Consider the following 26,633-nt stretch of genomic DNA (forward strand, 5'->3'; position numbering starts at 1 on the left):
ATCTGTTTGCTCTGTGCTGGGCGCCCCAATCCCAGCTGGGGCTGGGGAGGCTGTGCACATTCATTTTTTCCAGTTTAAAGAATGCTCGAATTCATCATGCGTTGGGCAAGTCATTCCTCAAAACTGGATGCTGGAGCAGACAACGCTTGCTGGGTCTGGCTGCTCCGCTGTTTTCCTCCTTGCAATGGAAATAAAACCATAAATTATCTGTGCAGCTCTCTACTATGTAATATACTGGATGCTGTGCATCCTAAGATCTACAAAAAGATTATTCACATGAATAATAGCCAAACTAATGCGTATAAATAAGAGTTCTTCATTGTCTTCCTTCTAACAGTAACTAAATCACCAACGGGTGCTGGGGCTGAACTCCCCACACAGTGGAAACACCGCGGTGTTTTCATCAGGCACCCTTTTATAACGTACCCCAAAACCATGCAAGTTTTGGGGGAGGAAAGGGGAAAATGGAACTGGCTGGTGGGCAGCAGCGCTCACGACTCAAGTGAATGAGTGAGGAAATTGAGGATAAAACCAGCGCAGGGTGATGGTGCCGAGGAGCCCAGGCCTGGGCCAGGCCTATGCCTGCTACTGAGGTGCTGGATTATGCCTTAACCGGTTGGGTTAATTGCAATATAATATTGCTCTGAGGCCTTTGAGCTCTAATCAAGAATGAGGATCTGAATGAAGAACCGGAACCGAAAAAGATGAAATAAAGAGGTTTTTTTGCACGCTTTGAAAGTTCACTTGCACCAAGGAGAAGTGAATTAGTTACCGTACCCCAGATCTTGTGCTTGTGATCTCTTCCGAGATTATTAGAACCTTCTCACCAAGGACTGTTTGGGGCATTTACTTCTAAAGCCCAACTGAAAAGCTTGAAATGAAGGGACAGTTGATGGTTAATTGTAATATAATTAAAGGAAAGGGAAAAAAGTCCACACCTAGACAAATCCTGCAGCAGCATTGCCACAAAGGCACTAAATTTAATTACAGGGATAATGATGTATCGCCTGCAGCAGAAGAGGAAAAAGTACTTTCTCTTCTAATGGCCTAAAACCGCATGGGCTCGGAGCCAACCGCTCGGCCTGGACTAGGTCTGAATAAACAGCTCTTTGCTTTTTCCCTTATAATCCTGTTTGGATTAGAAGTTCAAGTGTGAAGACTCATTTAGCTTTTGAAATTCTTATCTGCTCGGCTGGAGGGAAGGTGGCTTCTCGAATGGAGATGAATTTAAGAACGCGTCCTTCTGCAAAGAGCCGCTGGAGCAGCGCCCCTTCCCAAGGGCGAGCCGGCCTCGCGTCCCGCATGCTCTGCGCAAGATTTGGGGTCAACTTCTTCATTTTTCTCATTGATGGAAAAGTGAAATTGCTTTCCTTTGTCTTTGAAAAATCAGCCAACTTATTGATGTCTCTATATTTTCAGTAGAGTTCAATATAAAGAGAGATTTGCAGTGGGACGTCCTGGCTCTCGCCCAGGAGGCGCAGCACCCGTGTCCCGGAGCGTTCCTCCTCCAGCTCTGTGTTTGTGCCCGGGAGCAGACCCGGGTCCCGTGCGGCCCCGAGGATGTGACCCCGCTGCTTTTCTTCAGGAAATAGGACCGTTTTCTTGTTCGGTTCAGACAGGCGTTGGCTTCAGGGCTTGTTCTAGGTGGAGCATGTTACGCCAGTCCACCCTTTCTTGCAAAGAGAATAGCACAACTGAGTCACTTTGAAAATAGGATGCGTGTGTGTGTGTATATATATATATGTATATATATATATTTTCTGGTAGATCTGCAGCAGGTGGCTGGGCTGGTTTGTCTGGCCATCTCTTCATGTTTTCGGTGTTCACAGGTAAGCTGACCAGTCTCGTTCCTTTTTCCTTTGTAGCTCCCAGCCACCAACCCGACGGCATTGAGATGGCGCTTCTACCTAAATTTCGCCCACCTCTCTTTGGTAGGGAGAAGATAGCTTAACCCTCTTTTGTGATCTCTGATCCCTTTCAACTTTTTTCGTGATTCCCCTCTCTGTATTTTAGTAACCATGGTTGTGATTCGTGTTCTGAACAGAATAGTCTCCTGCTGCTTTGCTGTAGCTCCTCGCAGTCTGTGACACCGGAGCTGGTGACGCCCTGTGTGCGGCTGCTCCGTGTCCCTGTGCTCCGTTAGCTCGGGGAGGAATTGTTCCTGGTTCCTGTCGGTATAACCAGCCGTCAGCCGCACTCTGTGCTTTTTGGTTCATGTCTGCCCTGCTGCTTGAAGCCAAAGAATAACTTTCAGGGTATTTGTGCTGCTGCAGCTCTGGTCACACGGAGCATCTGCTTCTGCCTCCCCTCCTCTCACCGCTCTGCTGTCCGCCTTTGCTCAACTCGTCCTGGGTACGGAGCTGGTGGCCAAGACACTAATTTAGTTGTGACAGGCTTTTCCAGCTCCTACCGACGTGCTCAGCGGCTTCTCTAGAGGCCAGTAATGAAAGCGAGGAGCGTGGCAAAAAGGAGGATGGTGGCAATGGGGAGAAACGTGTTGTCGTGAAAATATCAAGGTAACCCTTGGGACAGGCTTTGCTCACATAGAGATCTTATACAATTAGCTGCGCGTGCATTTATATGAAGGATATACAGTCATCCCCAGTCTGCTTCATCCAGCCCCTTTGCACACCTTCTTCTGGAGCCAGAGTAATTAAACGAGCAGTGAATAGCTTGTTAGGTGATGTTCCTCATAGACGCCCAAGGAAAATCAGCTGGAAAGAGCCCTGCAACTGGGATTTCGGATGAGCTGTAAGGTAGAGTAGAAAGGTGTAGATGGTCAGTATATCATGGAGATACCTGAAAAAAATGGAGTGCTAATTTAGGAAATGAGTGTGAAAAGGCGTGTGTGCTATGCAGAGGAGATGCCTGGTACCCTGACTAGGGACAGCAATGCAGAGCTGAGTTTGTCAGGTGTTCGGATGGTAATTAACTGTTCAAATTCCAGGGTCTACGGTGATGAACCCACAGAGAGAAATAAGCAGAGAAGTCTATGTAAGCGCTGTGACACAACAGGAAAAAAGTTGAAGTATGTATGTATGAGAGGAAGAGTGTTTGCAGGACTCGGAGCTGGAAAACTAGCGGACTATAGAACTTGAGTAGGAGAGCTTTGGGAACAGAGATGTTGCAATAACGACTGAGCTGGAAACAGAGTTCTCTGCCGTGTCCCGGCTGTCCCTGGGCACCGGGAGGGACAGCAGGGGCTGTGTCACCCCAGGCGGGGCCCGGGGCTGCGCCTGGGCTGTACGTGCCGGCTGTGTGCGGGAAATGGGAGCAGCGAGCGCGCGGGGGCGTTGCGGAGGAGGGCTGTGTGTGCTGCGGGGGGAGCGCAGCTAATGGAGGCTCTGTCTGAAAAAAGAGACAAAAAAGAGCTTTTTAGCTCTGGGTTATGGAAAGATATATATATGAGGCTTAAATATGACAGAAGATCAGAGGAACCTGGGCTTGATTCATCCTTGCTTACATAAGCAAAATGAAAATAGGATTCCTGCCTTCTATCGCAAATTTAAAACTCGGGGAGGATCGAACTGCTTCGGCTGGAGGATCCAGCCCAGGGTCGCGGTTTTATCCCACCGGGTCCTTAGGGGAGCGCTGGACGGGCAAGAATCGAGAGGAAGAGGAGGCGCGTTGGTGTGTTCGTCCCGGTGATGGGTGGTACGTAGCGCTGTGGGACCCGGGCTGGTATTTTTGCTGTGCGTGCCTCCCGCAGCACTGCGCACGTGTGCTTACGGCATCTTCATCTGGAGCACCAGCTGCGCAAAGTGGCCGGAGGCAAAGCGAACTGATCAGTCCCAGGGGAACCGCCTGGCTTTCATTTCCACTGGGGCTGAATTTGGGCACTTCATTTCCTCAGCCGGAGGGAGTTGAAGCTGCGTGCACCCAACAGTTGGTGATATTTTCCTTCTTTCTTCAGTGATATCCTCTGGGTTCCTGGTGGCCAAGCCTTTTGGGCCGGAGAACAGCTGTCAGCAGCTGGAAGGAGCAGCTCTGCTCATCTCAAGATACTCCCAGGGCATCTTAGCAAAAAAAATGTGGAGAAATAGATGGAGGGCTGCAAAGCGATGCAATCAAGGGAAGCCACAGTGGAGACTGAGAAAAGAAAAAGGGAGTAAGAGAATGACAGAATAATAGGGGAGTGGGTTGCCAGAGGAGAGAAAAAGATGCATAAAATCTAAGGAATTGGGTTTGAGACAGGGGAGGCTTTTGGAAAGCGGGTGCTGAGGGGTGTGAGAGCAGCAGGACTGGGCCGCTGGGAGGGGAGCAGCGTGCTGGGGTGTGTGTGACCGCGGAAGGAGAGGAGGCCGCTCGGGAATCCCGCGGGTCCCCGGGGTGACGGCGGCTGGGGCTCCTGCAGCGCGGAGGCCCCGGGGGTGGCGGGGATGGTATTTATAGCAGCGAGGCAGGGAGAGTTTGGAGTGAGCGGAGAGCTGCGGTCTGGCTCTCCCGTCCCTCCCGCTCGCTTCCCATCTCGCTGGGGTTAGCAAGCGTTGCGTGAGCCGGCTCGGAGCGGGCGGCGTGCTTTGGAAGGCTCTGCTCTGCAGGCACGAATAACCAAAGCCTTGTATTTCTTCTTTCTGGGAATACTCAGCCTGATGATTTGTTTTATTTCAAGGGCTGTTCCCGTGCGCCACCGTGGAAGGCGTGAGGCTGGAGGGGCAGAACCACGTGTTTTCTGAAGTTGTAGAACTGAGCGTCTCAAAATTCAGAGCTGGGCTTTGAATGTTCACTTTGCGCTCAAGAGCAATACGAGAATCCTTTGAAGGTTCTAATCTGTACTAATTTGGGCTGGTCTAGGATGAGAAGAGCATGTTAGTCGATACAAAGCTGTTCTACTGGCGTTTGCCTCGAAAGCTTTAAAAATCAGCAAAGCTGCTTTTTGAGTGCGGGGAGCGCTGGACTGAGAGCAGCGTGCGGATGGGGAACGTCCGTGTCCCGTGTCCCCATGCTCTGTTGTCACACGCTGCAGGGCCTCTCGCAGTGTAGATATGGAAGTGATCTTATCCAAGCCAAGGAAATTTCCAAGCTGAAAGTCGCAAATCTCTGCTGTAGGATTTTAGCAAACCCGCTGCGGTGTTTATGCGGCGTGGGATGTATATTAAAGGTAGTCGCTGCTGCGCTGACGCTTTTTTGGGTAAAAATGCCTATTTTTGCCTGTGCACGTGTTCCTGAGTCCTGAGCAAAACACACCAGATAGAGCTTGTTACTTTGGTGTTTGATCTTCGTTAATGCCCCGGGGCAAACATTCAAGTGAAAGCAGATACGCCGGGTGATAGGGGCACGTGGCCTGGATCGGTGCCCAGAGCAGCAGCCGTCCCCTGCCTGCTGGGGAGTATTAGACTGCGCGAGATCTCGCTGGAACAGAATCCATTCGGGTTTGGGGTTGGGTGGTTTAGGTTATTTCTGTGAAGTCGGTGTTATACTGAGGAAGGGGAATGATCTCGATATAGAGTTCAGTTTCTAAATATGACACCATAAAGATTCCTTTAGGTTCTGGCTTAGACGTGTCTGCAAGAATAACTGATGCGTCTCCTTGTAGCGTATCCTGATGTTAGATTGATTTTCGGTGAAGGCTTGAAGAAATCCAGAGTTGTGGGCAAGAAATAGAACAAATTCTGCTGAATAAGGTGCGGGGCTGATGCTCCAGGAGGAACAAGCTGTTGGGAAGTGGGAACCTGGGAAGGCTTGGGGAGTTACAGACAAGGCAGGTTTGCGTTTGTGATAAAGTGGTATTTTCAGGGAAATCACAGCGGTTGAGCTGCTGGGAAATACGGCTGCAGAACAAAGTGGGACCCTCGAATAGTGTGGTGGTCTGTCTGCTGGGAATTGCGTTTGAACGCTGGAAAACAACAGATTGGGGGACCGGTGGGAGAGGTGGATGCCAGGACTTCATGGGTTTGGAGTGACCTGTTGTTAAAATAGTTGTGAAATCAGTGAACTGTACTCGTGGGGCTGATTGTGGGGGTAGAGATGTAGCGGGAGAACACTTAGCAAAGGGTAATTCGTTGTGAGTTGGAAGCAGCAATCCTTACTGGCGAATGACGTGGGAAACCAACGAGAACCGAATCATTTGAGTCATTGACACCAACCCAGAGAGCTCTGAGGTTCAGGTGTCACCCTGGCTGGTGTAAGGACGTGATGGGACGTGTGGCCTTTGGGGTGTGTGACCTTCATGGCCCCATCTTTTCAGTCTGAGTTCTAGGAGTGTGAAATACGGGCACATCCTTGCCCGAAGTCAAGAATACGAAGCAAAAGCGATGATGTGAGCCCAAGCGGAGGTACAAGCCATCTGACAAGATCAGCAGATGTGTTTTAGCGCAAAATTCAGAGACCAGAGAAACGACGTAGGGGCCGGATGTTTGATTAGAAACAGAACTGTCAGCACAGGGTCCTGGCATTGGAAAAAATCACTGGGATAAACCAGCAGCACCAGTGAAATGAGAATAGATCAGATCCAAGTAAGGTTTAGACTGTTTGAAGCCTGGTGGCTTCATGTGGTTAGCATCCACATTGAACGATTACAAATTGCATAAAGAAAAGGTGCGTTAGGGTTTAGTTCACCATAGAGTTTGCCACGTAGCGCCGATTCTCGGCATTTTTGACTTGCAACTGGGCCTGCGCTTGCCTGACCCCTTAGTGATGGGATGCGAGAAAAGAACAAATCACGGGGTAAGTCGTAGTGGATTGTGAAGCAGGAAGAAGCAGCGTGATCCGTGAACCCTGGTGCACAGGGCGTTGCGATGTGGAATCAGAAGCCCTCACATTTTGTGTGTGCCCCTTTTATATCCCGTCAGTGCTGGGGGGAGGAAGAAGGATGCTGGGTTTAATTCCAGAGCATCTTTCCCTTCCAGAGCCGCCTTCCCTTGCAAACCATCCTCGGATGCGGAGCCAACGCCGCCTCCTCCCGTCCTGGCACGTGGAGGGAATCGCCCGGCAGCGATTCCCTTCGCTCGTAAGCTGTTCAACGGGGGAGCGCGTGCCTTGTTTTGGGGAGGGGAGCGGGGAAGGGCTGCCGGGGAGCGCTGTTGACCGCCCAGTTTTCCCCAGTTTGGCAGCGATGTTTCTCGTCTCTTCTCCCACTTGTTTCGCTCCTCGGCGCTGGCAGCGGTGGTCCGGGAATGGCTGCTGGCTTTCCCTCTGCGTGACTCATCCCCCGGGGAATTCCTGAAGCAATGAGTCAAGTTATTGGGAAAACTGTTTGCCCACTAGCGTAAACTCAGAAGCCAGGGAGCCTCCTGTGCAGTTATTTTTCAGTGTGGCTGCAGTCATCGTCTTTCCTAAGGCAGGTCACTTGGGGATTAACCAGAGCAGGGGTATGTTGCTGAATAGATTTATTTTCACCTCAAAATATGCTTCTCCTGATATTTTTCTCCTTTCTTTTTCTCTTTTTAAGGTGGCTGATGTGAGAAGTGTTCCAGGGGGAGTCAAACGGCCCGGTTTGAGTTTTACCAGTGTTGTAGTGAAGAGTAGCTTGCCTAAGGAAATGAGGCTGTCAGATCGGCCCCAGTCGGCTGCATCTGAAACACTCCTTTTGTAAGTACCACTCACTGCTTTGTTCTGCCCTGCCTCACTTAATCCCACCCATCTTATTTCTCCTATATGCAAATTGATGGCTGTGTGGCTTATAACTGTGATTTAACAAATTTTAAATACGGCCAGGGATGTGACAGCAAAACCAGAGAATTTTGACCCCCAATAATTGCATCCAGGGGAAACAAACTGTTGTTTCATATCTGTGTGTGGGTTGGCCATGGTGGTTTGCATTCCATGCTGATGCTTCTCAGATTTGGGGTGCTCACTGGTTTTGGATGCGAGGTCCCCCTTGTATTTATAGATTTAGGTCAACTCACCCAAATGACATCTCACCACATCCTCTCCCTGCCCTGTTCCAGCCAAGCTTTTCTTGTCTCTGGTTGCTGACTATTAAACATTAGCAGATTTTATTACCCTGCAGAACAGTAAGTTCTATTTAAAATACAAAATTAGTTTCACTTTCTAATACATTTTCCCCCTAGCAACTTGGACATTATTTTTGCTCGAGCTTGGAGTCGCCAGAAGCTCAGATTGTGGGCTTCACTAGCACAAAATGTAGGTGGTTGCAGATATGTCGGCATTGATACAACGCCTGGGGGTTGTTTTTAACTCAATTAGTGTCAGCAGACTTGGACTGTGCTCCCGCTGCACTCGCAGGTTTTCAGTGAAGTGTCTCGTTTTAAGGTGAGCTGGTATGGCGACTGCTGCTGTTTCTTGACCGGTTATTCACAGACACTTTTAATTTTCTGCAGTCTGACAAGTACGAAGTTTGCAGTTAAATTACGCTCCTTAATTTGTCAAGGAGAAAAGTACGAGTAATCTCGGAGCTGTCGGGTGAGGCTGTTTTCCTCTCAGGACATTATTCTTCCTTTAATCTGGGCAGTCGAAATGTCTCAGGGCGTTCACCGTCCTCAGGTACCACAATGAAAGTGCTTTTAAGAGGAGCACTGTGCTTATCCCTACAAAATTCCTTTTTGCCCGTGGACAAATCCTGCATGTGGGATATCCCAGCTTGAAAACAAGGGGACACTTCAGATCCTGCTGCTTGTGGTTTGGTTTTTCCTATTTACACACCCATTTGGCACACGTATTCAGCTTGGCAGAGCATAGCTCTGTTCCAGAAGCCACTGTTGCGGGCTAAAGATGAGAGTTTTAGCTGCTTCCCCCATTCAGGCTGCATGTTTGTGTGACTCCATTGATGGATGTTGCCAGCTTGCAGTTTATTTGGTTTTTTTTCTTAAATGATCGCTTTCTCCCATGTTATTAGGGGAAAACTACTAATTCTTGCAGTTGCAGAAAAATGCTTGAAAAGTTGAACCTTTTGCGTACAGAACCCCCAAAATCTGACTGAAATATTTCAATGGTGGCATCTCCTTGAAAAAAACCATACTAGTGAATTTTGACATCTCAGTTAACGGGGTTATCAAGACTATTGCTCAAGAGCAGGTAATGTGTCAGGGTTGGACCCTTTGCGGTGTGCTGTGCACAATGCTGTTCTATGGGAAAATAACCAGTTTGGAGCAAATAGCAAATGTAATGCTAAATATTCTATATTGATAATAAGGGTGTTAGAGATGATTTCTTTTTTTCTCATGAGAGAAGAGGGGCTGTTTAAGAAAAACTAAGAGGCTTTTGAAATTCAAGGGTATAACTTGCAAGGCTGTGAGGTTCAAGAAGGTAACAGGTATAGGAGATATTGTATATGTTTGTGGGGAATAACAGGTAGGAGATATTAAGGTATTGTGTAATTGTGTCAAGAAAGGGAGGAATAAGCTGGTGGAGATGGGCCGGTGTTGGGCCAACCAGCCAGTCTGTTCTTGTTACTACCATATATTGTTATGACCATCCCCTTTGCACTTCTGAGGGTATATTTATGCCAACACTTACAATTTAAACTGGTGGGGCGTACAGGTAAGTTCTTGTCCCCTGGGTTTTGAAGGTCAGTTCATACTCGGAGATGTATTTTGGGTATTTGTGTCGGTGGGCAGTATCGTGGCTCCAGATCTAACCTAATCACGTTAGAATAGTTGCGTGCTGGTGACATTGCAGTGAGCTGATTGTGGCGCAGTGACCTTACCCCGGGGGAGCCGCCTCCGAAATGTGCCGAGCCACAGGAGGCTTTGGGAACCTTTCCTTTCTCAAACCCGGTGACTTATTCCCATGGCTCCCGCGCTGACTCATTTGATTTGCTTCTCCTTGGAAAATGGGAGACGTTAGGAAGAATTCTCTAGTCTCCAGCAAGAGACTATAAAACAGAGTCCCAAGAGTGTGAAATTGATGTTCCAAAATGAAAGACCCCATTGATTTTTGCCCGTGGTCCCTGCCCATGCTGAGCAGTCTGCGACTCGATTGTAGATATGGCTCTTAGATGTTACGTTAATACATATAATGTTCTTTAAAGTACAGGTCTGTTCTCCTAATCATATTAAATCACGACAGAGCCATCCTCGCAGCCGTCTGGCAGCTGCTGGACCATCTCCCCGGGGGAAGGAGCTTTCCCTGCAATTCCTGCAGGTGTTTCTTGCAGTAGGTGTCAATAGGTACCTCCTGCCCCATGTAAAAATGCAGCCCTGTCTTGGAAGGGCTTTGGTGCTGGGTGATGAGTCCCCACCTTACAATGTGGAGCAGAAGCTCATAATATATGTGTTGGGTAGATATTCTTCTCTCTTTTAAGATGCTCTGAGATATTCGCACCCTGGAACGGCACTTTTTGAAGGTTTGGATTTCTTTTTTTCATCTGTCCTACCACTTATTTCTGCTGTTTCTTGTTGGGGTAAATGGTGAGATACGCAGCAACAGACTGTGTCATTGAGTTTGAGCTCCACGCTGGGTCCTGCAAGAGGAGAACTGGGTTTGTACGTGCGCAGATGTAGCAAGAGAACGTCTCCTACCCGGTGTCGGGACGTTTTGTTTGGGTGTCACCACGTCTTCCTGCACGGGAAGAGCAATTCCCAGGTTGCGAGGAGCTGAGCTCAGAAAGAGCTCCATTGGACACCCTTAAAAGTAGTTTGGTCCAAGTTCCAATTGATGATTTCTGTCAAGTACACCAAGCGCTTATGGAAAGGCGTCCTTGGTGGGGATGGGAGAAAGCCCACGTGGGACATCCTTTGAGGAGAGGAACCCTGTCCGTTAGATAAATGCTATTTCAGGGGAACAGTTTGTATTTCATGAACCAGTGGATATTTAAGGCTCTGGAGCAGTTCATTTAAGCACGCCAAATGTAATTTTTGGTCACCTGAGTTTGCCAAGTGTGGTTATTTTACAGAGCTGTTGTAGGGGAGGAGGAAGGTTGTGCGGGGCTGGGGAGCAGGTTTGCAGATGCCGTCTCAGGTGGTAGTTCTGGAGGACCTGACTGGATGGCGTTAATCTGGTGGTGTTCAGACGTTGTCCTGGGCTGCTCATGTGACACTTGGGGCTCACCATGGAGGTGTCCCTGTCCCCTTGAGGCTCTCCAGCGCCTCTGGACACCAGGTTGTACGGAAGGGTAGGTGCTTCTGCTGAAAGGAACCCCCAAGGAAGTGCTGCCCTGACACAAATATTGGGGTGTTTTTTCAGTTTTCCGGGTGGATTTTCCGAAGCAGCCCCAGGAGATGAGCTGTGAGAGCTGGGGCATTCCCTGGGCACACGGTGGCACTTCATCCCAAGCAGGATCAGTGTGTCAGTACGCACGGCTGGATTTCTGCAGAACAGCAAAGGGCTTTGTCCTGTGGTGACTCTTACAACCATTGACAGAGCTAAGACCTAGAAATCCCCTTTCTTCTGGGCTTCTTTAGTCCTGAGCAGTGAAGGTCTGGTCGCTGGGCTTTGAACGGTGATTATTTTGAGGGAGCTGGGTCAGTTCACACTGCGGGACTAGCGGGGCTTCCTCCTGCCAGCCCCCTGTGCAGACAGCGCCCGGGGTCCGCCAAAGCGAGAACCACCTGGTGGAGCTGATTTCAGCCTGGTGTTGGCCTCCCATCTTCTTTCCGATTGACAGTAACGCTCTGAACGGCAGGAGCTTGAGCGGGGACCAGGAAAGGAGAATTTTTGGGTGTTCGAGGTGGGGTTGCAAGTCTGCAAGCTGTTGTGGCTCCAGGGCTGAGGAGTTTGTGGGTTTGCAGGGGGTTTAGCGCGTGGGTGCGAATGTGCCCGGGGCCTGCGTGTGATGCTGTGAGCTTAAAGCAAATCCTGCGTGTGGATTTGGGTGCCGGGGAGTAGCTGATTGTCTCCCCAGGGTGTGGGTGGTCTCCTGCGGTGCCGGAGCTCTGCACAGCCCTTCTCCTGCAGCTCTGCCTCTGTTCAGCTTGTACTTGCTTGTACACCTTCTTCTGAAGCTAATGTCAGCCGTGATGGGATGTTGGATTAGGCTAAATCTCCTCGGTTTAGCTGGAATGTTGTCTCGCTGTAGCATTTTTCTCCCTTGCTCTTTTCTCTAAGCCTTCCCCTACAGACAGCTAATTCTCCCCTTCCCCCACATCCTGTCATACCCCAGAGCATGTCACAAGGAATTAAGGGCTGAAAAGGCCTGGGAGAGAAAGAGACGCTGCTCCTCTGGAACAGTCTCGCTTTTCTGTCACCGGGGTGGCCCCCTCTGTGTGCCCCTTTTGTGTCCCAGCCAATTCCCCACCCCCTGGCCATTCAGGACGTGCCAGAGGAGACACCAGCGGCCCCGAGCCTTTCCCCGTCCTGCTCCGGGAACGTCACCCGATGCCATCGGCTGCGCCCAAGGGCTTCCCGGGGCTTGGGGACAAACCCGAACCGCTGCCGCAGAGCTGCCGGTCCCACCAGCGTCTCGGTGACAAGAGGGAGGAGGTTTGTGCTGCCGCGCTTGCTGCCGGAGGGTTTTCCTGCTCTCCTGCATCGCTGACAGCATCGCCCGCTCTCGCTCCCCGTCCTCCTTCCCACAATTCACACACAATCTCCTCAGAATAGAGATGATGTCACTTCCTTCAGAGGGTGCCGAGGGTGTGGAAGGGGAGTCACGACCCCTGGCTCGGTGGCTTTCAGCCCCGATGGATAAGTGAGGTTGGTGTGTGGGAGGGAGGGAGCTGCTCCGAGGACGATGCCGCTCTCCATCGCAGGCACTCGCCGCCCGCCCCGTGCCCGGTGGCATTTTCAGTGGCTGCAAGAAGAGTTTGCTGCTCCCTGCCCGGCTCGTGATGTGTGTCTCCCTGGATATCCGCTTCTCCTGAAACACCTTTCCGGCAGAGAAGAATGTGCAGCGGCTGGACCACGTGCCATGTAAGGTTTCTGCTTCCATCGCTCTTTCTCCGATCTGAGGGTGCGGGGCTCCTTGCACACAGAGCTTGTCGCCTGCATGTGCTTCCCCCCGGTTTCCATGTGGGGAGTTTGGGGCTTCTGGTACTTGGCTTCAGGATTCAGAGTCCAGGGAATTTTTCCCGCTTTGCAGCAATTATCGGGGCAGTGCAAGAGGCTCTTGCTGTTGCAAAGCTAGAGTGGTCTTGGGGCTGTTTGCACTCTGACCTTCCACTTTCCTCCCAATTCCCCTGCTAGATCACATCTTCAGCCTCTTAAAATGTCACTCCTGGGATCTGCCACCCCGGGTCAAAGCCAGAGGGTCCTCACACTGAGAGCTTTACTTTGTGGGCTTTCCAGCCTCAGGTCTTCCATCATCTCCCTTCTTGCCAAACTGGGGGCAAGGCCCCCGACCTCACGCTTTACATTTTCAATAGACGTTTTTTGAAAATTAATTGGGATCCTTTCAGCGGTGCCCGGGGAGCCTGGTAAGCGTTACAGCTGGAGTGACAGTCCCACAGTGAGTGTGACAGTGAGTGACAGCCCGCTCGGCTCCATCCCCATCTGTTGCTGCCGCCAAGGAATGCACATGAGATATTTGCTGCTCTTGGCCACGCGTTGCCTCTTACAGCGGCAGAGGGTGTTGAAAGCAGGCAGAGCACAGCGGTTTGTGTCCGCAGAGGTGCAGGAGTTTGTGGAAAGCACGTTGGTGGGACGCAGCGAGGGACGATGGAACCGAGGTCTGGGCTCGGCCGGGATTTGCCGCGATGGAGCCGCATATACCGAGCTGCATTAGCGATATTCCAAGATAAGTGTTTGATACAGGCGATGTATTGACAGGCAGGCGGGTTATTCCCGGCGAGGCTGGCACAAGTCGCCAGATGGCCAGAGGAGTGAGCAGTTTGAAGGTAGAGCTGCGATGTACTGATTATTATGTGCTGAGGAAGTGTGAATCCAAATGGTGGTGTAATTTCAGATTTTGCTTTGTTTGGGGAATAGAGCGTTTCCTTCACCCAAGTGAGTAACGTGCTGGAAGCGTGTCAGCCTGTTAACTATGGAATCTCCCGGCAAGTGTGAAGGATTTGTGTAGGTTTTCAAGGCTTGGTGACTGAAATGGGTAGGAAAGTCTGGTCCGTGGTCCTCTGCTTTGAGCTGTTCTGCACGGTAGGTAAGTGATGGGGTGAGCACACCTGACTGAAGAGGTTTGAGTAGGACAAGGCAGCTTCTGTTGCCATTGGTGCCCTGATACAGTCTGTGCTCTGTCACAAAACTGACACTTGTATTACTTTGAAGGTTTAAATTAGTTTAAATGTGATCATGTCATGCCTCCCCTATTTTTTTTACCAGAGCACTAATTTAAAGACACAAGTTCATTTTTTTTTTTTTTGGTGTATGAGGTACAGCAGACAATATTCTCTCTGAAATCCCGTTGGAAATCCGGATTACACTGTAAGTAACAGATGCGGACACTTTGATTTTTGGCCTCTGTGAGCCAGCAAATTGCCAGATCAGTACAAAGAGCAGTTATTGCTTTGGAGATGCCGCTTTGGAGCGATGTGGTCGCTGCGGGTCATGGATGGAGCCTCCGGCATCGTGTGAATGTGGAGACTGGGAGGTCAGTGGGGATGGAATAGAAGCGCTGTGATTTGGGACTGAGATGCGCCGGTTGGGAGAACATGGCACTTTTGGGGTGGTAGCTCGGAGCAGAGAGGCACAAGCCAAGGTGTGTTGTCCCCTGGTCTGTGGTGGCGCAGGAGGGTACAGGTAAGAAGCGTGGCAGGGTTTAGGACATGGAAACAGGGACGGGAACGCCCGCTGCAGTCAGGGCATCGCTGCTGGCCATGGGCAGGCCGCATAGACACGATCTCAGAAACCACAGGTTGACAGAACCAGACAGAAGTCCCGGTTGCGGGTCACGGATGAAGCGTGTTGTACAAGAACTGCAGAAGGGAGGTCGGGCTGTGCTGCAGGGAGGGCCTGAGCCGCTCCGGCGCATTGGACGGGGACTGGAGTAAGTACAGAACTGGAATGGTGTGGGAGAGCCGTGCTGGGAGGAGGTGTCTGGACAGCCCTCTGCAGTCTTGTGACTTACACCACGGCTGCTTTGCAAAGCTTTAAAAATAGGAGCATAAACAAAACGTGGGGAGGAACAGCCAGCCCCTCAATCTTCGGCCTTTTAATCGTTAGCGCTTGCCAGGGCCAGTGTGAACACAAAGGAGATGTGGAGCTGGCAGGGCGAGGGAGAGATCTCCTAGGAGCTCTTGCTGTAAGTGCTTGCTCTTGGGAACCACTCAATAGCTTTCCCAGATGCCGCCGCTAACTGCTAATGGGTATTTTGGCTTGGTGAGCAAAGCGAGGGATGCAACTGTTGGGACAACAAGCGAAGAGGCAGGCAGCAGGTGGAAGAACATGGTAATAGGGCTCTCTTTAGAGTTAAGTCCAGACTAACGTGTCCAGAGCAGCCCACGGTGGCTGCCCACCAACATGCAGCCCTAACAGGATTCCAAGTAATCTTGTGAAGTGGAGCTGGGCGAGTGGTGATTATGTTCGGTGAGTTGCACACCTGCTTCCTCTGATACTCCCCACTTCTAAACTGTCCGTTCTCTCCTGCGCTGTCCTTCTGGAGCCTGCTGTGCCCCCTGGTGCTGGGAGGAAGAAGCTCTGCCATCTGATGGCAAATAAAACATAGCTCTGAGTTGCAGCCCGTGTGTTGATGTGGGGCTCTCCAGAGGGGGTGAAGAGGGTCAGAAGCATCTTTGATTCTCTTTTTTTGCAGGAGGTGAGTGTCGTGCCTGCTGAACTCCCTCAGACCCGCTAGCCATGCCAGGGATTGTCGTGTTCCGCCGGCGCTGGTCTGTAGGCAGCGATGACCTGGTTTTGCCAGCCGTCTTCCTTTTCCTCCTGCACACCACCTGGTAAGTGAGAAAGGCAGAGGGATGGTTTGAATTCCTCCATGGATTCTCTTTGCTTTTCCTGTTTCTTGCAGCTGTAATTCTTCCTCTGCTTATACATGCAGCTGGAAGGTTTGTTTGGGGCATTTCTGGCAGATACCAGCACATTCGCAGCTTCTGGTCCTTTGAATAAGTTCTATTCTAAGTTCCAGTTCCAGTTCCAAAGAGGGATCCTGACCAGAGCTCCCTGTATCCTCCAGCGCTGCCCAAGGTTGTTGTCTGGAGTTTGGGGACGTGTTTCTGTACAGGGGCTCAGGGGAAACATTTGGAGTGGCAGATCCCGTGGGATAATAATGTAACTTGACAAATCATCCTGTTGTTCTGACTGGGGTAGCAGGGCCTCTGGATGGCTTGTGGGGAGGAGATTTCCAGAAGAAATTAATATTAATTACAAGTAGCTGTGGGACACTGAGGAACCTCAGTAGCTTTGTGAGGAGAGCAGGCTTGGGATATTGCATGCAGCTTTTTTTTGGTAACGAGCTGGTTTGTGACTGGCAGGTTCGTGATCCTCTCTGTGGTGCTCTTTGGGCTGGTGTACAACCCCAACGAGACCTGCTCGCTTAACCTGGTGGACCACGGCAGGGGCTACCTGGGCATCCTGCTCAGCTGTATGATCGCGGAGGTGGCAATCATCTGGCTCAGCATGCGAGGCAGCATCCTGTACACAGAGCCCCGGGACTCCATGCAGTATGTGCTCTATGTCAGACTGGGTAAGAGGCAGCGGCCGGAGCCCTCGCGGTGACTCAGCCTCCACTCTGCCATCTGCTCGCGCACAAGACTCCTCTCCCCACACCCTGACAAACACGCAGCTTCTGAAAGACATCCAGATGGCCACTCGGATGTGATATGCATCTGAATGCATCACGTATACTGCGCCCTGTCATTGCTGGAAGACTTTCACGCAATGCCCCAAATATCTTTCTAGCAAACCTTTAACTTGCCATCCTCATTGCCATGCGGGTACATCCTTTTCCTCTAACAGAATATGCTCCCCTTCTGCCTCGCGGCGCAGATCTGCCACAGTGCGATGCATCTACACCTCTCCCCCAGCTTTTTTCCACGCGTTTTCCGATGATACAGGCGTTACGTCTGTGCAGATCACGGTGGTTCTGACCCCCAGGCCTGGGCACATCCTTGCCTGTCACACAGACACCGAAGTCTGCACCCACCTACCCCGAGCCGTGCGCTTGACCTCTTGACTCGTGTGATGCATCTCTCCAGCCAGCAACATGCACTTTGATACTTCTGTGAGATAAATAGGTTTACCACCTGCTCACCCGTTGCTTCCTCTCTCTTCGAGTGCATATTTATCTTCCGAAAAAACATTTCCTGTTGTCCTCACCCACCAAGAACTAAATCAGAAAAGAGATTGTCCCTTGATCTCACTCAGGGCTTCCCTTTTAGCTTGTCATCCCTCCTCCATTCTGTTGTCTTCCAGGTACAGAAACTTAATCAGATTTTTCTGTGCTGAGTGAAGATTTTTAAGAGGAAAAATCTTTTGGAAATACAGAGTCAAAGTCATTCCAAGCAAAGCATCTCATGTTTTTGCATCTCTGTTTTTGCTGGATTGTTTTCCTGCAGAATTCGCTTAAATATGGGTAACTCTGCTTGCAAGCTCTGTCTGGGAGACATTTCCACCTCGGAGTGCTCAGTGCAAATCATGAACATGAACAGCAAACAAATCTCTCTCCAGTTCCCAGACACACTGTGGTCTCCCTAGGGAAGCGCATAGAGCCCAGCGGTTTGAGTAACACTCTGTTAAAACCAGATTAAATGGGACGAGGGAGGTAGAGAGAACCCAAAGAGCCATTTTCCTGCCCAAGAAGCATCCACTTTTCTTCCTTCTCTGCATTAAACTATATGTGTGCTCAGGATCTGTATTTGTACTGTATCTTGGGTCTGGTAGATGCTTGTTTCTTGGGGCTTTTTACTCCTAATAGCTTCATCAGTTCTGATGATAGAAACAGGAGTGTGACCGTTGTGTGGGCAAGGGCCACGTGACTGCCCCATTTTCAGCGTGTGCCGTTTGGTGCATATGAATTTAGGGAAAGAACTCCAGTCTGAACCCAGGAAAATCTCATCTGTGCCGCTGCTGCTCCCGCCCTGCACAGGTAATCTCAGAGGGGAGACAAGCCAAGGCAAAGCCCAGCTCAGTGTAAGAACATAGGCTGGGCTCATTTGGAACCTGCTGTTGAAAACTATTTTATGTGGCTCTTAGAACTGGTCTTTCCAGGCTGATGAGAGTCTGTAATAACCCACTTAGGAAAAGATTCTGTGCTAACATGGAGTAAGGAGGGTGGATCGCTATTTGGCTAGGCTGGAGTATGGATTTAGTCTCAGCTCCACCGAAGGCTTGCTGGGCCTTGCTTTACCCTCTTAGCACCTGATTGCTGCCCACCTGGACTTTGGGGTTGCAGTGTGGAGGGAAAGTGTGAGGATGGGCACTTCAGAGCAGCGTTTGCCAACTGATTTGGCTCGGGGAGCCACTGTCAGTGTGGTAACACGCAAAACCGAGGAGCCAGTAAATGATTCTTTAAGGACTGTGTCCCGGGAACTGGTATGGAAGGGGCTGCAAAGGGCAGAGGTGCTGGGAACATTTGCTGAGCGTACTCAGCAGGATTAATCCTGGACACACAGGACTCTGTTTCCCACCTTTGGAGCGGGGCAGCTGTCTGAGGTGGTGGAGAGCTCGGTACCGTTAGGTGGTGATTCTCGTTACCTCAGCGCTTCCACTGGCCTGGGCGGGAGGTCTGTCCGTCTGATTCACACCCATACAGCCCAGGGCACCGACAGCTCGCTGTGCATGTCATTCTGTCACTTAGGAGTCATTAGCGTTAAGGACTCATCACATTTTTGGCTCATTTTCTTCAATATCACTTTCCAAAGCATTGGGTCCCTGTCCTGCAGTCATTTATTCTGTGCTAAAGAACCTGTCTTTGGGTTTCCCCTCCAAAAGATGGGGAGAGGCGGTCGGGAATCCTCAGGCAGATGCTGCTACTGTCCTTGTGTTCCTTTTGTTGCAGCGATCTTGGTGATTGAGTTTGTGTACGCGATCGTGGGCATCGTTTGGCTAACGCAGTACTACGCGTCCTGCAACGATCTCACGGCAAAGAGCGTCACGTTGGGTACGTACGGGGAACGCGGTTTGTGTGTTTGCAGACATCCTCTCGCCTCGGAGAGCTGATTCATTTTTGCCTGTGGGGATCGATTGTTGGAAGTGGATCGTAGCTGTAAAATGTGGTGCTTGTTTCCCCGAGATGTTATTGCTCAGAACACTCGTTCTATTCATCTGTTTGTGCTGTCTGTGCTGAGGCAAGAATTCCCGTTCCCATGGAAGGGTCTGGCTGGGCACTCTGCAAGACCTGCTTCCCCTTTTTCCATTTAAAATGGTTTTACTGTTTCCCTAGAACTCCTTTTCAGTCTCCTGGTGGGAGATACACTGATGTTGCAGCCCCTAGATAGTTTATTTAATATCCTTATGCACGGGCAGTCTCCTAAAACAGCTGGAAACCCCAGCTGTGGTCCAGCTGTCCCAGAGAGTTTCCTTTTGCTGTAGCTGCCTGCAAGAATATTTGGGGTAACATTAGAGAGGTGGGTCTGGTGTGCTTGCTGTGAAAAGCAAGAAGTGATGCTGCCAAGACTCACGGGCAGAGCCGCTGATTCCTGGTTTCTCTCTGCAGGAATGGTGGTTTGCAACTGGGTCGTCATCCTGAGCGTCTGCATCACCGTCCTGTGCGTCTTCGACCCCACGGGCCGGACCTTCGTCAAACTGCGCGCCACGAAGCGGAGGCAGCGCAACCTGAGGACCTACAACCTGCGGTAAAACAGTGGTTTTGGAAGGGTGTCCTGCTGGTTTTGGTTCTCGCCATTCCTCCTTCCTTGTTTCTGGGATCATTCAGCCTCAGGCATTGCTTCCCTTTGCTGGGGGTGGTTTGGGAAGGATGCGGCTCAGGGTGTCAGGTGCTGCGTGTGGGCATCTGCATCCCAAAGAGGTGAAGCGATGCACTATCCGACTGAATTGCACGTTGGTCGCTGGTTTGGGGAATCCTTACGAGCCCCTTGAGCCAGTGCTGACCACAGCAGCTCGTTTGCCCGTCCCGTAGCAGCATTTTGCCTGTAACACTGAGTCAGTGCTTAAATTTTGTCTTCAAAATAAAACCTTTTTAGCCTGAGGTTTCTTGTATTTGCTCTTGGCCAAGAAGCAATTTCTTTTGTCTTGGCAGTCACATCGTTTAATTAAGAATTGATTACATCTTCTCACTGCCCAGATGGGGATATGAAAGCTTTTTTCACCGAGCAAGGCATTTCTCAGAAGTGTTTTTTCCAGTAGCGGGACAACACAAACAGGCTTTGTTTTCTAATGCAGTCCTGACATATGTGACTGTCAGCGAGGAATGTGGCTTTGTGGGACTGGAGGGCATTAGGCTTTGAATGCTAAAAAATGGGGCTTTTTAAAAATACTTTGCAAATTTTGCGTTTCTGGTTGGGAATGTACATTCAAGGGGTGTTTTGCATACAGGCTCTTCCAGTGTCTTGAAATGGGATCCGGCAGGTTGTCTTTTTGAGGAAAAACCAGACTTTTCTAAGGATGGTGCAGCACGTTTTGTTTGAAGGAGCCAGATTTTTAATTGCAGAATGCAGGACAATTTTGCTGCCCTTTCCAATATGTGACTAACGCTCACCTGGGCTTCTGCGTTAGTGCCCCATTCACCCCACGTGTGCGACGGCTGCGTTGTCTTCAGGACGAGGAGCTGTGACAACACCACGGGTCTCGTACCCCACGCCACATCAAAGACGCTTTTTCCCAAAGGGGAACAGAACCACAGATGGCAAAGCTTGATTTTTGGACTTGTTTTGATTGCCTTTATCTCCTCTGTGGGGAGACTTGAGATCCCAGCCAAGCGAGTGAAGGTGTTTGTCCTTTGGGCCGGGCCCAGGTTTTTCCCTCCAGGCCTGTGACATTTTTGGAGAGCTGGTTCCTTCTGTTTGCAGATTTTTCACTCTAGAAAGGGAGCGTTAACAGATGTTAAACAAGCAAAGCGCTGTGGGCTATGATGGGAAAGGGAAACATAAAATTTTACTGTGTGTTCTCTACTAAAACAATTGTTTTCACAGGGTATATTTTGAAATTTTCCACTCGCTCAAAGCAATCCTTTCCAAAGAATATATTATGCAATTCTCTGCCTGTTTCTGGGTTATGATCCTGTAAGACGTTGAGGGCCTGTTGAAATCCACATGGCTGCAGTGGGACCTGCCTTTGGATGTACAGCAGTAGCTTAACCTTTGTGTTACACTTCACCTGAGCTTTATTCCTTCTGTCTTAACTTATGAAAAACTCGACGTATTTGTCACATTAAGGAGACCTTTTAGCGGTACTCTGCTGTAGCTATTGGGCTTTCACCCGGTGGTTTTCCTTCACCAGCAGCATCGTGATATGTGTGGGTTTTTATGTTCTTGCAGAGCGAAGGAAATAAACCAACAAAACAAAAGGTTCAGCTAATTGCACTGAGGCTTTTTCTAAGAAACTCACTTTTTAGGGCTCGTAGGAAACATGTGGAAGTTGAGCGTTAGGAAGAAGGAATTGGAATGAAAAGGGCTCCGGGCGCACGTGCTCGTTCAGCCCCCGCGGTGAAGTTCTTTGCGTTGCTGCCCGAGTTCTTTGGCGTGTGCTGGAGCAAAGCGAGTCCCGCCGGCTCCGGCCAAGGCGCTCGTCTTCCTCTCCCGGAGCCTTTCTCAGAGGTTATAGATGGTTTGAAATGCTCAGGTGCGAGTTGATGAATTGCCCTGCAGTGTCTGCTCCTTCTATTCTGGGCAAATACTCCTTTACCAGCATCTTTTTCTTCCAGGTGCAACCCACTTTCTGTGCTTGGGCTTTTCCTCATGTGGTCGCTTGCCACAGAATAGAAACGGACCTTTTGTTTGGTTGGTTTTTTACTAGTCTGTGTTCACTTTACAAAAGGAACCGGTGTTAGAGGAGCGTTGGACTTGGCAGAATCCCAGAGTCAGGCAGCTGAGCCCCGCTAAGCCTGACCTGAGCCAAGGATTCTTTGCAGATTTGCCGGTCAAACCCACAGGACTGTCACCCTGCAGATGCAGGAACTAGGACAAGCTGGTTGTAGTTCATTTTAAATAGGCTTGTCCAATTAGCTAATTTTGAAGCTGAAATTGAAATGTCACATACACCAAATGTGGGTTGAGCTAAACCTTCTGTATTCAGCCTTTTTTTTTTAACCTTTTCTAATTTGAAAGAGAACCTTTACCTTCTTTCCTTTTTTTGATTCAAGTTATGCTCTGTACTTGAATAGAGTGCAAATTGTTTCAGTTCTGAGACTGTATTATGTTTAATAAATATATATTTTTTTTCCCAACTAAGCTACTTATTGGAAAAAATTGCTCAGCTCCTCTCATAGTAAATGCTCAGGGTCCTTTGTACCGTTCCAGCCCTCGTCCCAAGGCAGAGTTTTCCTCCCGCGCGCTGGTGCCTCCTGGCACGTGACGCAGCTGCCAAATTACACGTGGGTTTTTCTTCCACCCAGAGCAGGTTGGGCTCTTGGCCATGCTGCTGCCAGCAGATATCGCGGGACAGCGGTGGCTTCATTACAGCGTCCCATTCAGGCAGGACACCAGATATATAAATTCCTTTCCTACTAAATGAGTGAGTTAATGTATGTGTGGTCTCCGTGCCTTCACTAGACAAGGATAAACATAAGAACCTGGTTTAACGCACATTTTACCAGCGACAGCGTAACTTAGCATTGCATCCTGCTCTTTTTGTGGTCGCGTTCTCCTGCCCGTCCTCACGTGTCCCCTGCTCTTTGCTTGCAGACACCGGCTGGAAGAAGGACAAGCCAGCAGCTGGACGCGCCGGCTCAAAGTGTTTCTTTGCTGCACGAGGACAAAAGACTCCCAGTCGGTAGGTACCAAATATCTCCTGTGTTCGTTTCCCTGGGGGTGTTCTTTGCCATCTGGAGGCACAAGGAATCTTAATCCTCTGGTTTGGAGCATTGCAGGACGCTCTCTGAAGTTAATAGCACTGAAAAGCAATATTGTCAGCGTTAAACTCTTCTCCTGAGGTGGTTCTGTTGCAGTGAACTGGGGTCATAATTTGAAGTTAAGGTATCAGTGGAAGAAATGCATCTTTTCACTATGTTTAAGTTCAACTTTGTGGTCAGCTTCAGTTTCCCTCTATCAGCCAGTTTGCTTAGGGAGTTTCTCCTGTTTGCATTGGTCTCATACACTAAAGGAGGAAAGAGGCCTCTTTGAAAACGTGAACCTGCCAAAATCAGCAAAATGATTATTCCGGATTACTAACAGTCACAAACCACTGCTTAATTTATAGATCCACGTGGGTTTGAACTTTTCACATGCTACAGCTGGGATTTCCCCTTACTGTTCTATAGCCAGGGTGAGGGGCTTGGTGTTCCTTCCCCCAAAATTAGCAGCCCACTCGTATTGAAAGCAGTGGGAGGAGTTTTATTCCTAATGGTGATATTCAGCCAGACTCGTGAGGACCTGCTGGAGACCTGAGTATGAAGGTGCAAAATTTTGCTGGTGATATTTAAGTTGGTCAGAATTACGAGTGTTTGAGAACTCTTGACAGACCGAGCGGAACCAGGGGATTGTGATCAAAGTAATGAAAAAGAACAGGTGGCATGTACACATCTGAAGAAACCATTTAAATCACTTGCATGTACTGGGCTCTGAATTAGTTTCAGCCTCTCAGGAAAAGAGCTGGGAGTTATCAAGGACATTTCAACAAAGACATCAGTGCACAGCAGAGGCCAAAAAATCAGAAAAACGTTTAGTTTCAGTAGAAGGGCATAGAAAATGACAGGGAAAACATCAAGGGACCGACCACATCAGTGGTGTCCTCACTAAATATAGCCTGGTGTTTGGTCTCCTAAAAGATGCAGCAGAAAAAAGAGCCTATTGGAGGGGGTATGAACTTGTATAGAAGAGAAACCAGACGGGGATTTTGACCTCAAAAGGGAAAGGGGTAGGAATAACAGAGAGTCAGGTGCAGGCTCCCTGAGCACTTGCTCATCGCGGATGGCAAGCGGCGCAAATGGAATTAGCGGGTCTGTCGGGGAGCGCTGTGTCGCTGGCCGCAGGTTGTGCTTTGGAGTGCCTGCTTGCTGGAATTGCTGTACCCCTTTTGCAGAAATCCCGCCGTGCCCGCTGCTCCTGTCCGGGATGAAGTGCCACCGCGTGCCCAGGGAATGTCCCAGCTGGGACTGCCAGCTCTCACAGCTCAGCTGCTGGGGCTACTTAGGAATATCCACCTGGAAAGCTGAAAAATACCCCAATATTTGTGCCAGGGCGGCTCCAACAGCAGCGTTTCCTTGGGGTTATCTCAGCAGAGGCTGCTGGCCTTGCCCAGGTGTCCAGCGCCGCGTGTGCTGCGGCGTCCCCAGGGCCTGCTTTCCTGCTTTCTCAACAGCTCTGTTTAATTCAGGAATGCAAAATATTTCACTGCATGTCAAGCTTTTTTTAAACTAACTTTTCATTCTGCGGTGACTGGCTGTTTCCACTTTTTTTTAAAGTTCAAGATAAAAGCAGATACCAGAATCTCCAAATTCCTTGCGCTATTGAATTTCCATTTTACATTCAGCTTGAGCAATTTCCAGGCTCTTTTCTTTGCAGGAACAAGCTCTGACTTTGTGTGTCCTGGCATGACAGTGCGTGGAATGAATGTGTACGTAATGGATCAGAAATGAACCCGTCGCTGTCTCTCCCAGTCTTTGTGGAAAAATGTTCATTGTCCTCTAGGCTGGAAAATAGTTCTGCAGCGTGGACATGGCATGGGGGCAAGAATCTCTTCTTGTGGGTCTGAAGTGCTGAATCTCCGTGGATTCTGCCAACCCAGAGCCCGCAGGGTTTGTAGCAGAACACACCCATCAATCCTACAATAGAACATTGAGTTCTCCACCAAAAATTCCTCCTTTGGAACAGAACATACACGTCGAACTTCCATTGCGGCCTTTTCCTTTGGTCAGAGGGTTAAGGGGGTGTTGCTGTCGCTTTGAGTTCGTGGGGGTTCGTCAGACTTTACTTCAAGGCTGTTTGTACTTCTTGGGCGCTTCTAGGAGCTGTGCCAAGATTTATGGGGTCAGTACTTCAAGGATACTGCGGTTGTAACGTGTGAGAGGTTAATACCGGTCCATTTGCGCTTCAAAGGCACAGCTGGCATGGCAACCCGCACGGCTGGCACCTCCAGCCCCGTTCTTAATGGTGATTTAACTCGCTTTTGCAGGCGAGTGAAAAATGATAGAAAGTAATCTTGCACTCCAGGAGTCTGTCAGAGATAAAAGAATGTAGGTCACTTCTTTCAAGGCTGCTCAGAGCGAAGGGATTTACTTTCTTGCCTGTCAAAGGAGAGAGATGGAGAGATCCCGTCCTTTCTTGGAGGCGTTCTTGGTGCACGGCTCAGGCTTCCTCCAGACGAGCCTGCGGCCGCGTGGCTGCAGGTGCTGAGGAAATGATGCCATGAAAACGCGGCTAAAAGTTGAGGACAAGGCTGTGACAGAGCTTGGTAGGAAAGATTTAGTGATGGCAGGAGGCAAAATGCTGAGCGCCGGTACTACAGCACTTAGGTTGTGTTGGTCCAAGCTCTGGGTCACGCTCATCTTTGAGCTTGCTGGTCTGACCAGTCTCACAGTCCAGCGCATCTCTTGCTTCCCAAACTGTTCTCACTGAAGCTCTTGGGGTTTTTTTGTAGTACAGAGCAAAAAGAAAAATAACATTTAGTTTTCTCAAAATCTCTTTGTCACTTTGCTTCGGAGCTTCGCTCGACCCTCTCAGGTCACTGCCGCTTCTCTCCCTCCTGCGATGTCTTTTTTGGGTCTGGTCCTCTTCTCTTCTGGGAACTCTGCATTTGATGACAGATCCTTTTCCAAGTTTTCCTTTCCAGGTGCTGTTTCTTGGGTGTAGTCTGAGATAAACCTGGAAAAGCCTGGTGACTCAGTCAGCTCCTCCTGTCCTGAGAGCTGCCACACGTAGCTCCTGCCTGTTTGATTAATTCTTTGAAATCACGTAGTGAAGAGCGTGATGGTGGAGAACGAGCAGCTGCAGAGACTGAGTGGCAGGATCCGAAAGCTGCCGCTTCCTCCGTGATGCCCCTGGGATGCTGAGGTCTGGGCTAAGCAGGGGCAAAATGATCCCGGGACAGAGCTCCAGAGTTGAAGAGGTTGTTAAATAGGACAAAATCAGTGTGGGTTTGGGTTTGTGGCAATTTGTTATTGTTGTGTTGTTTATTTCCAGAATAGCCTTTGTTCAAATGAAGTTGCTTTGAGGAGCGGAGATGCCACTGAGATGACTGTGGGCTGCGATTTGCTCGGTTCTCGTTGTGCTTCCTCTGTCTTATTTACAATACAGAGATGAAAACGTTTCCTTTCTGTGCCTTCGCGTCTGCGTGCTCTGTTTTGACGCTGAGCTCTGCTTGTCCGCACATCAGCACCGAGCACAGTACAAATTCAGTCTCGGCTGAGGCTTCCGAGTGTGACCATGTAAAATAAATATGAGATATTGATATGATTAGAGCAGATATGGTGCTCCCTGAAGGAATCTCATGGATGTTTTAGAGAGCAGGCTCCAGAAATGAGGCCGTTGCTGCCGCGCTGGTTCTCATTCCATGGCCTGTTTTGAGGCTCCCCGCACCCAGACTCTTTTCTCTCGCTGGGTTTTTGCAGGACGCCTACTCGGAGATCGCCTACCTGTTCGCTGAGTTCTTCCGAGACCTCGACATCGTCCCGTCCGACATCATCGCGGGGCTGGTTCTCCTGCGGCAGCGGCAGCGGGCGAAGCGCAACGCCGTGCTGGACGAGGTGGGTGGGGGCGTCTCCCTCGGCCTCTGATTTACCTCCCGCGTGACAATGACGTGACTCTGCCCACCTTATTTTGTTCTGTGATGGGCTGTTG

General features: G+C 49.9%; 1 protein-coding gene across 6 annotated transcripts in view; it reads left to right on the plus strand.

Moving 5' to 3' along the window:
• DAGLA (diacylglycerol lipase alpha) overlaps window positions 1-26,633 on the plus strand; it is a 61,892-nt gene that overhangs the window by 12,442 nt on the left and 22,817 nt on the right. For 4 of the 6 annotated variants that reach the window (XM_065066361.1, XM_065066355.1, XM_065066356.1 and 1 more), the window contains exons 2-9: window positions 7,391-7,530; window positions 12,591-12,750; window positions 15,542-15,680; window positions 16,215-16,426; window positions 18,740-18,841; window positions 19,397-19,535; window positions 22,542-22,629; window positions 26,405-26,539. In XM_065066361.1, the coding sequence (XP_064922433.1) occupies window positions 15,586-15,680; window positions 16,215-16,426; window positions 18,740-18,841; window positions 19,397-19,535; window positions 22,542-22,629; window positions 26,405-26,539 (771 nt within the window). In that variant the 5' untranslated portion in view covers window positions 7,391-7,530; window positions 12,591-12,750; window positions 15,542-15,585. Of the gene's footprint in view, window positions 1-7,390; window positions 7,531-12,590; window positions 12,751-13,367; window positions 15,316-15,541; window positions 15,681-16,214; window positions 16,427-18,739; window positions 18,842-19,396; window positions 19,536-22,541; window positions 22,630-26,404; window positions 26,540-26,633 lie in introns of those variants that run through there. The other 2 variants (XM_065066358.1, XM_065066360.1) reach the window with 2 other exon arrangements.

The sequence above is a fragment of the Columba livia genome, chromosome 5, assembly GCF_036013475.1.
Source record: "Columba livia isolate bColLiv1 breed racing homer chromosome 5, bColLiv1.pat.W.v2, whole genome shotgun sequence".
In the NCBI taxonomy this organism is placed as follows: domain Eukaryota; kingdom Metazoa; phylum Chordata; class Aves; order Columbiformes; family Columbidae; genus Columba; species Columba livia.